Source organism: Astatotilapia calliptera, chromosome 17 (genome assembly GCF_900246225.1).
Source record: "Astatotilapia calliptera chromosome 17, fAstCal1.2, whole genome shotgun sequence".
Classification (NCBI taxonomy): Eukaryota; Metazoa; Chordata; class Actinopteri; order Cichliformes; family Cichlidae; genus Astatotilapia; species Astatotilapia calliptera.
Window position 1 is genome coordinate 20,025,592 of NC_039318.1, and position 13,327 is coordinate 20,038,918.

At 43.3% G+C, this 13,327-nt stretch overlaps 1 protein-coding gene across 1 annotated transcript in view; it reads left to right on the plus strand.

Annotated features, from left to right (window-relative positions):
- Positions 1–12,721, plus strand: part of plxnb2a.1 (plexin b2a, tandem duplicate 1) — a 230,874-nt gene extending 218,153 nt beyond the window's left edge. The window contains exons 35-43 of the mRNA XM_026148328.1: positions 1,925–2,025; positions 5,224–5,305; positions 5,441–5,592; positions 5,852–6,012; positions 8,736–8,883; positions 9,659–9,723; positions 10,140–10,215; positions 11,226–11,300; positions 11,842–12,721. Coding sequence (XP_026004113.1) covers positions 1,925–2,025; positions 5,224–5,305; positions 5,441–5,592; positions 5,852–6,012; positions 8,736–8,883; positions 9,659–9,723; positions 10,140–10,215; positions 11,226–11,300; positions 11,842–11,946 — 965 coding nt within the window. The 3' untranslated portion in view covers positions 11,947–12,721. The remainder of the gene's footprint in view (positions 1–1,924; positions 2,026–5,223; positions 5,306–5,440; positions 5,593–5,851; positions 6,013–8,735; positions 8,884–9,658; positions 9,724–10,139; positions 10,216–11,225; positions 11,301–11,841) is intronic.
- The last annotated feature ends 606 nt before the right edge of the window (positions 12,722–13,327 follow it).

A 13,327-nucleotide genomic window follows, 5' to 3' on the forward strand; every position in this document is an offset into this window, starting at 1 on the left:
TCTAGTGTGTGCCGTGTAAACTTTCAAACAGTTATTGCTGGGTATGAAAGTACAGGAATAATTCACCACTTCAAACAGGAAGTTTTAAGATGTAATATTCAGCAGCATGTGTCCTTTCTACGGCTGCATTTCCATCCACTGCAGCAGAGTTTTTATCCGGCAAACAGCTGGAATCTCACAAGATTCAAAACAGAATCCATTTTCTTCTCCCCGGACTTTAGTAGGTTGTAATGCTGCTATAGAGGTGTGATGACAGACTGATGATAATCATTTGATCTCCTGCTAAGTGCTTTTCTGAATGTGAGTACCTGCCAGAGTTTTTCATCCACAAACTTTTCAAAGATGGCAAAAGTCGCCTAACCACATGTTAACTATCGCTGACTTGTTCCTAAGCTGGTGCTAGATTGGGTCGGCCTGATGGGCGCTGCATTCTGCTTTTATTGATTGTTTTGCTGTCAGGTAATTGATGACGCTGTGGGCTTTTCAAAAGGTCATTTGGGAGCCAAATGGGTCGGTTGTGGACTCTGTTGTTTATTGCTTGTTTGCTGCTGACAGGCAACCTGAATATGTTTACAAAAATGTCTGAATTAAGATTGTACCGACTCAGCGGGTCTTTGATTTCATTAGTTCTTAGTACATTAGTGTTTGGGCCTTCTACTTTCTGTTGATTAAAGTTTTGGGTGTTTTTGTTGCTGTTTTTTTAATTTTTTGCTGTTAGCCAGCGATTACAAGTAATTCTGGTGATTGGCGGTTAAGTGTGCCTCACCCTCACCCATCCAGGTTGCCGACATGTTGCAAACTATCTGAATCGGTCTATGAGCACAACTCGTCTGGGACACGTCTCTTTGCAAAAGGGAACTGGACTGGTTGCCTGTGTCATTTTGTAGTTGGATGGCCATTCTTCGTCACCGTGACTATTTGTAGAATAATTTGACTCTGAACGTTTTAGTTAAAAGTGCCAGTTTATGGTAAAAATAAATGGCCTGTATTTGTATAGCGCTTTACTAGTCCTTAAGGACCCCAAAGCGCTTTACATATACAGTCATCCACCCATTCACGCACACATTCACACACTGGTGATGGCAAGCTACATTGTAGCCACAGCCACCCTGGGGCGCACTGACAGAGGCGAGGCTGCCGGACACTGGCGCCACCGGGCCCTCTGACCACCACCAGTAGGCAACGGGTGAAGTGTCTTGCCCAAAGACACAACGACCGAGACTGTCCAAGCCGGGGCTCGAACCGGCAACCTTCCGATTACAAGGCGAACTCCCAACTCTTGAGCCACGATTGTTTATCACAATAAATAACTCTATTATCACAAATGAACTGCATGTAATTGCCGATTTGAGTGCATTCATTCACAAACCCATAGCAGACTGTTAGCAGGCTGCCTCAGTCTTGATACCACTTTATCGCCATCTTGGTGCGCCAACGTTGCTTTGAAGACGACAACTGATTGTGAGACCAAAGCCATTTTCAAAGTGACCATTTCCAAGGTAACAAGATAAACTGGCATCAGTCTGCCTCTTTCTCTGTGGAGTATTTAGTCTTATGTTGCTAACATGGGAATCTATCACGGCCAGGCTGCCCTGTGGTCACTTTGGTTTGTCGATCAGTCTGACTGATGGATCATCCAATCAAGATTTTTATGGGCATAACTTCCTTTTTCTTAGCTGTGTGTAAGAAACCATCTGAATCATCCGCAAGGTGTAGATTTAAGCCCAGGTACTTTGGACCTATCCCATCCCGTATCAGAAATATCCAATACTGGGCAACCTATTGAACACAATAAGTGTTGAGAGGAGTGATGGTAGGAGCATATCCCACTGTACCTACAATGATTCACACACATGGATCAGGTTGGCACACCATCACTTTTGTGCTAAATTACATGTTAATTTCCTTCTGCTTGTCCCTGCAGAGTGGCGTCCCGGCTCCACGGGTCAGATCCTTTCTGACCTCGACCTCACATCCCAGAAGGAAGGACGCTGGAAGAGACTCAACACACTGGCTCATTACAACGTGAGTTCCACCTGCTGCACATGCCTATTTCTGCCCTGTGTCATTTCCCCTTTTCCTTCATCCTGCTGAGTGTCTTATTACCAAACACTTCCTGTCATTTCCTGATGGTTAAACTGCTGTTTGTTAAAGATGAGGTCAATTGCAAGCAAGCACAGCGATGCCACACCTCCCACCGCTGCTGCTGTGATCCTGTACAAACAAGGTTAAATGCATCTCCGTGGACTGAAACTGTCCTACATGCAGTGGAGCGGTTTAAAAAGTCCAACATCACTCAAGAATTACCTGTTTGTCTCATGAGGCCGTCAAATAAGAGAAAACTGTCCCAGAAATCCCTGAACTGAAGTCTTTACTCATCAAGATGAAGATTTACACTCATCACATGCACTGAGTATAGTATAGTATAGTATTTATTTATTGTCATTGTCAAGAACAATGAAATTGCGTTTGGGGCTTCCATACAACCCAAAAAAAGAAGAAAATAATAAATACCCCTTAAAACCCAAGTGTACATATTTAACCCAGTGTGACTCCAATGCAATAAGACAATCCTTAGCAATAATGTTCGTAGAAATTCAGACAAAGACCTGAGAAACATGACAAAATACAACAATGCAACCCATTCAATATTATTGTACTGTGAGATATGATATCAGATATGATAGTTATCTATTTAAGAAAGAGGGGGGGGGGGGGCAGGAGGGGGAAGAGAATAAAGATATGATGCACCAATGCAGACCAGTTCATTGCTATTAAGAAGTTGGATATGGTTATTGTCCGTGAGAGGGGGGCAGAGAGTTCAGGAGCCTCACAGCCTGTGGATACAGGCTGTTGGCCAGTCTGGATGTTCTGGCCTGTATAGACCTGTACCTTCTCCCTGAGGGCAGCAGATGGAAAAGGTGGCGCGCAGGGTGATGTTGGTCCCGCAGGATACTGTGCACCCTCCTCAGACAGCGAGTGGGGAAGATATTACTGATCTCTGGCAGACTTGTTCCAATAATTCTGCCAGCTTCTTTCACCACCCGCTGGAGTGCTTGCTGATCGGCCTTGGTGCAGCTGGGGAACCACACTAGAAATCCATACGTCAGAACGCTGCTGATGGCACAGTTGTAGAAGTTCAACATCAGAGATCTGGGAATGTGTGCGCTCCGCAGTCTCCTCAGGTAGTAGAGGCGCTGTTGGGCCTTCCGTGCAACTGAGGTGATATGGTTGCCCCAGGACAGGTCCTCGGTCACAGTTACCCCCAAGAATTTAAAACTACTCACCCTCTCCACCGCCTCACTGCCAATGAAGAGAGGCAGATGGTTGTTATGACCCCTCTTCCGGAAATCTACAATGATCTCCTTGGTCTTTTTGGTGTTTAAGACCAAGTTATTGTCGTGGCACCATGACTCTAGTTGTTGCACCTCTGTCCTATAGTTTGTCTCATCATTGTTGGATATAAGTCCGAGCACTGTAGTGTCATCTGCAAACTTAACAATGAGATTGGACGCGCAGGAGGAAATACAGTCATGGGTGAAGAGAGTGTATAGCAGAGGGCTCAGAACACACCCCTGAGGGGCACCGGTGTTGACCACAAGGGTGGAAGAGGTGTTCTTACCCACTCTGACACTCTGTCTACGGTTAGTGAGGAAGTCCACAATCCAGTTGCACAGAGAGGAGTTAAGTCCCAGTTGGTGGAGTTTGGGACGGAGTTTGTATGGCCGGATGGTATTAAAAGCCGAGCTGTAGTCTACAAAGAGGAGCCGTGCATAGGTGTTCCTGTGTTCCAAGTGCTTCAGTAATGTGTGCAGCACTGTGGCGATCGCATCCTCGGTTGACCGGTTCTCCCTGTATGCAAACTGGTGCGAGTCCAGGGATGGTGGAAAAGCAGCTCTGATGTGTTTAATGACCAGTCTCTCCAGGCATTTGACGGGAATGGGGGTGAGTGCCACAGGTCTGAAATCGTTCAGACATGTGACATTTGACTGTTTTGGGATGGGAACGATGGTTGCTGCTTTGAAACAGGATGGTACCAGTGAACAGGACAACGAGGTGTTATATATAGAGGTGAAGACGTCCGCCAGGTCCGCAGCACAGTCTTTTAGCACCCGGCCCAGCACTCCATCCGGCCCGGCCGCTTTCCTGGTGTTAATGCTCCGGAACACACGCCTCAGCTCATGAGTGCTCAGGACTGGAGCAGGGTCGGTTGAGGGGAGAGGGGACAGGACAGGGTCGGTGTTCTCCCTATCAAAACGGGCATAAAAGAGATTTAGATCCTCAGCCAATCAATTAACATTCCTCAGAGGTCATGAATGCTTTGGTAATCCTGGGTAAAAGTGTTAATGTGGCATCATTTAAAAAAACATTTTTTTATATTATTAGATGAATAATATTATTAGTGTGTTACTGCCCATCCAATGCAGGACGCCTGCAGACGAGACTCACAGAAAAAGGATCTTCTCCTAAATCAGTTCAGACGTTAACCTTTTATCGTGTTTTATCCATCTGTTTCTTAAGCGCTTATCCGGTGGGGCTGGAGCCCAACTCAGCTTTCACTGGGTGAGAGTCAGGTTACATCGTGGATAGGTCGCCAGGGCTAACTCAGAGAAACACAACCATTCACACTCACGTTCAGCACAGTGTAGAATCACCAGTTACTTTAATGCACATGTGGACTGTGGAAGGAGAGAACATGCAATCAATTAACTTTTCCTCATCTATCCTAAATGTATCTATTTTATTTACCTTTGTTGTTTCCTTCTTGGACTTGTCTGTTTATATTTTGGTCAAAATGTTTTTGCACAGCAATTTTAATGTAGATTAGTGCCGTTCAGCACCAGTGCAGTTATTGATTTTCTTTTTCACATGTAAACTAAAGTCATGTGAAAAACTAAGTACACCCTCACCTCTTCCATAGGAATGTTGGGGTCCTGAGCAAGTCGGTGTTCCCTCTGCGCTCTCTGGGTGTTTTTAATCATGTCTGTTTCTCTGTGTTGAGCTGAGCTCTTTACTTCTGCACCAAAATCACCAACAAGTGGAAGCGTAGAGAAATGGCGAGCCTCTCGAGACTCGTGCTGCACGAAGACCAGCAGGAATTAAAACGCCAGTCCAGTCCACTCTCCCTTCTGACATTTAAGGAAAATTTGTTTATTGAGAACGCTGCAGTGAGACAGAAAATCATCACTTCCCTCAATTTCTAACCGATTTCCTGTCTTACAGGTTCGAGACAACGCCACGTTGGTGCTGTCCAGAGTTTTGCACACACAGTCTTTCCACCAGCACCAAGACAGCCATGAAGAGAGTACGTCCACACGCACACGCACACACACACACACACACACACACACACAAACACACACACACTTTTTCTGCAACTTTTAAATGCACATGAGTGAAAAAAACACATCAACTTCATGCAGTCCTGTCTCACCTGCAGAAAATGCCCTGCTGGAGGACGATAACACTTTCCACCTGGTGAGACAGCCAGATGAAATTGACGAGGTGAAGTCGAAGCGAGGCAGCATGAAGGACAAAGCGATGACCAAAGCAATCACAGAGATCTACCTGACGAGGCTTCTGTCTGTTAAGGTACAGCTGTGCAGTTTCACTGCAGATGTTTCCGTCATGTCTGCGAGTTTCTGCTGCTGAAACTCGCAGACATGACGAAGTTCTCATATTTCTTAATTTGTGGGTTTTTTCTGCTTGTATTTGTTATTAGCAGATGCAATTCTGTTGATTGCACTGTCAGGACACTCTTATTTAAATTTTTAGATGTTTTTAATCTGAAGGGTCCTTTTTTCTATATTAAATAGATACATTTAAAACATTGTGTGTCTTTGTGTTACAGGGCACTTTGCAGCAGTTTGTGGATAATTTCTTCCGCAGCGTGCTGTGCTCGAGTTCCGTCGTCCCTCCGGCCGTCAAATACTTCTTCGATTTCTTGGACGAGCAGGCGCAGAGACACGACAATGTAGACGAGGAGACGCTGCACATCTGGAAGACCAACAGGTACAAAGACTCACCAAAAACACCAAGTATGCTATCCAGGTAACCTAAAATTCATCTGTGAAACAGCTCTGTGCAAAAGGGAACTCGACTCAACTGGTTGCCAGCTGATTGTATTCTGGTGTTATTCCTATATAAGGTTGCCGAGCAGTGTTATTGCATCGGTATTTGCGTTTATTGCCATTTTGATGCTTTGAAGACGATAACTTAGAGGTCGCAGACCTGGTTCCCGACTTCAATGCACAGAGGGACCATCATTAGGTCTTGCTGCAGTCTCCGACCTCTGTTTTCCCTCATTTGACGGTAACATAAGAAAGGTTAACATTTAGAGAGGTGTTTGTTTGTTTGTCAACTTGGCCCACTTGATCAGATTTTGAGTCTGACACCGCTGTTTTGGGTCTAGGATGATATCATGTACTGTGAGATTTAAATGCTGGCGACAAGAAACGTCTGAATGAGTGATCTGTGGGCCTGAAACTGTTCTAACGGCTTCATGTGGATCATGCTGTCAGTAAAGGCCTCAGAAGATGAGCTGATTCAGCTCATCTTCAAAGCTGCTGAGAATCCCGGCGTGAGATACAACCTGCAAAGAAAACCAGCTAAGAGAAATAATTATGTTGCTTCACTGCTCTGTGTGTGTCTGTGTGTGAGATACTTCATCAGCCAAAGGAGGGAGTAATTATGTCCTCGTCACTTCTAAATCGGGCCGTGGACCACATAAAAGCCTGATTTAATTGACAGGCTGTTATCAGGGCAGATAAACGATGACGGAGCAGAGACAACGGAGAAGGATAGAGAAACTGAGAGAGATGGGGAGATTGCTTTTTTTTTTTTCCCTTCCTCTTTTTTTTTAAGTCCAAACTTCTCTGTTTTCAAACTGGCCTTGAGCTAAGCCTGTCAATCATCAGAGGCACACATACACACACATCTGAACAAGTTGGTAAATGAAATATTTATCAGCTCTGGTGAATTATTGATGGGGGTTATGGTCTGGGGAGGCAGTGAGGGTGGGGGGATGAAAGGAGAGAAGGAGGAGTAAAGGGAAATGGAGCGTCGGCTACATCCTGAAGTCTGAAACTGAGCATCTACTACAGTAAGCATTAGGGATGGGTACCGGTAATGGCACCGGTTCTGACATAAACTATAGTAACCAGACCAAAAAGCAGCGCACATTTCGGTGCTTTTTTTCCCCCTGAGATGTCATACACTTTGAATTCTAGCCAATCATTTTACCTTTGCAAGCGTAGTAGGCGGGCCCAGGCACGTACGTTCTTTTAGAGCAGAGCTACAGATTAAAATTTCCCAAAGTGAAGTCAAAGTCTGGCTGTACTTCACAGCAAAAGATGCAAACTCAGCAGCCTGCAACAAGTGCTTTAAGCTGATACTGTGCAACACCTGGCGACGCATAGCGTTTTTTTAAAAGCCGAGAAATGCGCCGTATTTGATAGCTTGCTGCGAGACCTCACACCGTGCACATCTACTGCGGGTGTGGTGCCTGTTATCGGACCCGGAGTTAGCAACATCCCCCAAGAACCCAAAGAGTACAGTCTTGGCCCCTAGCCCTGCCAGTGTAGCAGAAATGATGACAGATGATGATGGCAGCAGCAGCCGTTCTTCTCTGCGTGAGTAGCTTATTGCTGTTCATGTGTAGTTTACATTGAGTAAGCTGACCACGTTATTACATTAATGCATGTAAGGTGAACTAGCAAACACTGTCGTAGTTACATGTGGCTGTCTTCTTGTTTGATGGCAGATACTCCCTTCACCCTGGCCAAAAAGGCTGAAATGACCAAAGAAAAAGTGGAAAACAGCTAAACATGAGAAGTTTTTGGACAAAGTGTGTGTTCTCCATTCTTTAAGCACTGGTTCGAGCACCGGTTCGAGCACCGTTTAAGCACCGGCACCATTTCAAAAGTACCGGTTTGGTACTGGTATCAGATAAAACCTAAACGATACCCATCCCTAGTAAGCATTGCTCCACCTGCCGAGCTTTCGGATCCATCGCTTCACATTTTCAGCTCGTACTCTGGCAAATTTTATTTTTTGGTTTATCACAAAAACAGAATTCTTGTTTTTTGGCCAACTATTGCTGAATGGACTTACAAAGTGATCCGGAAAGAGCTGCAAAGAACCATGACCCAACAAAAATGAGATGCAAGTTGGTCTCGAAAAGAAGAAAAATACTAATGTGGCAAAAACCACAAAAATGGAACCAAATGCTCACTTTAAAGATAAAGAACGGCCACAAAAAGATGCAAAATGACTAAAATTAAACACAAAAGTTTGAAGATAAACACAGAGAGAAACTAACGTATTAAATGAAACATGAATTGGTTCCAGAGATCCAAAACAATGTAAAGTAAAATTACCTTCATGAAATCCAAAATAACCAAAGTAAAACACATACTAACCACAAACACATCCAGAAGGACTCAAGAAAACAGAGGACCAAAGGACCACAAAGAGACACAAAAATACCCAAATAAGACTTGTATCATCTACGAACAGGTCAAAACCAACTTAAAGACAAATAAACTGACCACAAAATTCTTAAAAAGAGACACAAAATGGCAATAGACATCCAAAACTAAAGACGAACAAAATTACAGTACTGACATCCAAAACAACCGAAATGAAATATGATTGCCACGAACAGGTCAACAACAAATAAGAAAAATATTCCAGAGTCGTGACTTTAAGCAGCAGATGTCTTTGTGTGTCCTCAGCCTGCCTATGCGGTTCTGGGTGAACATCCTGAGGAACCCTCACTTCATCTTCGACGTCCACGTGACGGAGGTGGTGGATGCTTCGCTGCACGTCATCGCACAGACCTTCATGGACGCCTGCACCAAGACGGAGCACAAGCTGAGCAGAGTGAGAATCAGTCCGTTCAAAGAGCGCCATGTTTGTAACCCTGTGAATGTCTCTGAGAGAGAAGCGATCTGGGCCATTTTTCAATTACAACCACAACTACCTGCTGCAATTTCTCTGATTTCAGCAATTTCCTGCTATTTTAAACCAAATATGCGATCCATTTATTTATCAGCTCAGTAAATTTCTGTTTTGGACACAAGAGAAGAACCTCAGAGCCCCAGAGAGTCAGATGATGTCCACTTTTTGCCGTCATTTAAAATGTATTAAAGTAGATATTTGGTTATGCTCGGTGGATTTCTGTGATTGCTGAAGCAACCAGAGATTCTTTCAGGCAATTTATGGTTGTCAAATCAACAACAGAGAGGACGCTGAAGTGAAAGTCAGCTCTCTGTCTTGTAATCGCAGTAAAGACTGTTTAGACTTTTAAAGCCACATACCTTTTTAACTAGCTTTCTTCTGATTGGCTGCCCCTCGTTAACATAAGATTTGAACTGCGGGTGGGCGGGACTTCTGTGTTTACAGCCAGAGGTGGCATTTTAAGTGCAGTGTAGTTTTTGGTTGGTATTTACAAAAACCTGCTTTCTGTGCACACTGACATTGTGACAGGAACGTTTTGAGAGGTAGAGGGAAATATTCTGTTATTTGAGTGTTTTTCTTGAACTGAAAGCTACATTTTCACACTTTTTGATGACGAGGAGGCAGATTTACCACCTTTTTTTTTTTTTTTGTCGTGTTCATACAAACATGCTCATCTATTTTCTCTCTCTGGCTGCAGGAGTCTCCCAGCAACAAGCTACTCTATGCAAAAGAGATTTCCACGTACAAGAAGATGGTCGATGAGTGAGTTTAAACTTCTAAATATCCTCAGAGAGGAAACGTGTGTGTATATGAAATGGTGTTTTGGCTGAACAGCAGAGTGAAATTTAAAAAAATGGCAGTGTGTTTGAATGTAAAAATGTGAGCTCTCAAATGTCTTTTCATGCATCACTAACCATTTCTTTTGTACTGATGGCTCTTGTCGGTGTGGTTTGACAGATGTTTGCTTCAGTCCTTTTGGATTTTCTAATATTTGGTGAAATCACGGCTGCTGAGCTTGGAGGCTGTTTGAAAAACCCCGTAAAACATCCTGAAGGTGATGTTTTACGGGGTTCAATTACCCTCAATGGTTAATCAGGACAGCCGTCTGATGATCCACTGCGTGATTGAACTCACAGAAACCACCTGATAGTTTGTTTTGACTGTTTCTCTTTCCACAGTTACTACAGGGGCATCAGGCAGATGGTTCCAGTCAGTGACCAGGACATGAACACGCACCTCGCTGAGGTGTCCAGGGTATGAACCCACCTCTGTTTGTGCTTTGTTGCATGTTTCATCCCTCTGCAGTGCATGTGCAAGTAGTTACTACTTATAGTAACTAACAGGTGAAGATTATACAAGATTATACAGTATACCTTGACAGTCCTGGGTTGAATCTTCTATTTGCCTTCAATCTGCATTAATTCGTTGTGGCACAGATTCGACAAGGTGCTGCAAACTGTCCTCAGAGATACTCGTCTACATTGACACAATGGCATCGCACAGCCGCTGCAGATTTGTCGGCTGCTTCAGCTTCCTGTTCTTTACCAAGAGGAGCGGCACCACCCGGTGTAGTCTTCTGCTGCTGTAGCCCATCTGCTTTAAGGATTAACATGTTAAGAGATGCTTTTCTGCACACTGTGGTTGTAACGAGTGGTTGTTTGAGTCACTGTTGTCTTCCTATCAGCTGGAAGGCTTCTGGTGATTCTCCTCTGACCTCAACGGGCAGAGAACTGCCGCTTCCTGGACATTTTCTCTTTTTCTGACTATTTTTCTGTGAACTCTAGAGATGATTGTGTGACAAAGTCCTATCAGATCATTAATTTCTGAAATATTCAGACTCTTCTGGCTATGTTCAAAGTCACTTCACTCACCTTCCTCATTCTGATAATCAACTTGAACTTCAGCAGTTCATCTTGACCACATCCACATGCCTACAGGCTCTGAGATACTCCCATGTGATTGGCTGATTTAGAGACTTGCCTTAATGAGCAGTTGAACAGGTGTACCTAATGAAGTGGCTTTCGGTGTAGAGCATCAGTATGGAATATAAAATGCAGCAAGTCAATTTTAACTATTTGCTAAACTACACATTCAACATTGGTTGAATCCTGAGCAGCTCCATCCAGTTAAGACTTGGATCCATTTATTTTTATTTTAATTAACCTCTGAGTATCAAAAGTGTGCAAAGCTTCAAAAATGTTTCTTAAGACTTGAAAGTAGATGCAGCACCTGTCTGAACTGTGCTCATGCTCTCTCCTTTGTAGCAACACACAGACAAGCTGAACACCCAGGTGGCCTTAAATCAACTGTACCAGTTTGCCAGCAAGTACTACGATGTGGTGAGAGCTGCTGTCTTCAATTTATCTACCTTTGTGCTGTTGTGTGTGCTGAATCCATGAGCTACAAGGGGGAAGAGAGCTGTTATCATTGTTATTTAAGCTTAAAATAAGTTGTACAGAAATCCAGATTATTATTTCACTGGACTGATATCGACTATTTTCATAACAAACTTTTCCAGTGTTGGTAAAAACTTCAGTGAGTGATCAAGATGCATTAAGTTTAATAAGCCTAAAAAGCAACAGATTTTTCTCTCATATTTACCAAATATTGTTTTTTCTGTTCGATTTCTGTTCGAAGAGAGTACCACAGAGTGCTTTCAATTTTAAGTTTAGGCGTAAACCAGTAAATCTAATATATCTGCCTCTAATATAGCGTTGCATTTTTTTTTTAATGCTGGGATAAAACAGCCACTAGATGGCGGCACAAGAAAGATTTTCCGTCTGGTTATAGTTACTCAGAGGATTTTTTTGTATTAACTATAAAACCTTTTACACATATTGACGTAAATATGCTTCAGTTTAAAAAAAATTTTTCTTTCAGATAATCCAGTCGCTGGACGAGGACCCAGCAGCCCAGAACAAACAGCTCACCCTTCGCCTTCAACAGGTCGCTGCCGCCCTAGAGAATAAGGTCACCGACCTTTGACGCCAGACCTCGAGGAGGGTTCGGGGGGAGGAGCTTATGGATGCTAAAATACAGGATTTTGTTTTCAACACAAGGACTCAAAGGATGGCGAGCTCACGGACTCCACTGAATGTTTAATCATGTAATGACTGAAGTATTTGGCAGGGGTGAGGGGATTGGTCGGTGGATCCAAAGGAAGGACTAAAGGGGGAGGAGTTATGGGACGTCTGGAGGGGTGAGGAAAGTGTTAACGTACACCCGGAGTGGTGGAAACTAAAGTGTTGATATCTACTACACCTACATGGCGTACTTCTGCTTGGCATCTCAAAAAAGATTGCGAGGAGAGATGTGAAATGGCGCGATGTGATTACAGATGAAAGTTGTGTGAAATCAGAGTTATTTTTTTAATTGTACCTGGGATGTACGTTGGTGTACTCCTCGGACCTTGTTGTTTCTGTATTTGGCTTCAATGTGCCACAAATTTTAATTTCATCATGTAAGGACTGAAGGAAAAACGTGCCGCACAAGAAATGAAGGCTTCAGATTTTGGGATTTTTTTGAAGAATGAGCATGAAAATGAGGCATTCCCAAATATGTCCTTTTTGGTACTCTGCTCTTTTTTGGAAGTGCAGCTGCTTTGGGCACCTTTTCTGACCACTTTCTGAAGTCTGGAAACTGTGGATGTGGGGTGAATTTCATCCTAAAGTATACAAGATTAAGTTTGAATAAAATGGGAAAACCTCTACGGTAGAGCTGGGCGATAGAACGATAACGATATGTATCGCGATATAACTTTTTCTTGATAGAAAAATTAAACTATCGCGATAGACCTCGCTGCTCTTGTCCTCTAAAAAAAAAAACAAAATAAACCCAGCCAATCCAAATTAAGTAGCGCAGAGCCGAACCAATCACAGCCGCAGCGTCACGTCACGTGACTTGTTACGTACAGCACAAGTGCCAATATTTAAATAAAAACAAGCTGCTGATTATTTCACATTTTTCTTGTGAGCAACGGCACATTTAAATCTTACAAATATAGTTATTTGGCTTATATCGTGATAGATATCGTTATAGCCTGAAATGAAAAAAACATATCGTGATATGAAAAAATCTTATATCGTCCAACTCTACTCTACGGTACACACCACTGACCAATCAGGGGTCTCAATGGAGGAACAAAGGACAGTGAATTCGGGGTACGAGGAGTTATATAAACCCAGAAAGCAGCAGGTTTTTTTCCCTTGTATCGTGGCCAAATGTAGTTTTTTCTCTACAGTTAGCAGCAGTATGTGTTTCTATGCTGATGATACTGTGCTTGTGACTCACAGCTGAATAATTTCATTTAGTTTGTTTAGGTTTGTTTGTTTGTGTGCAGGCTTTAGGCAGAGGCTTTGCATATCCA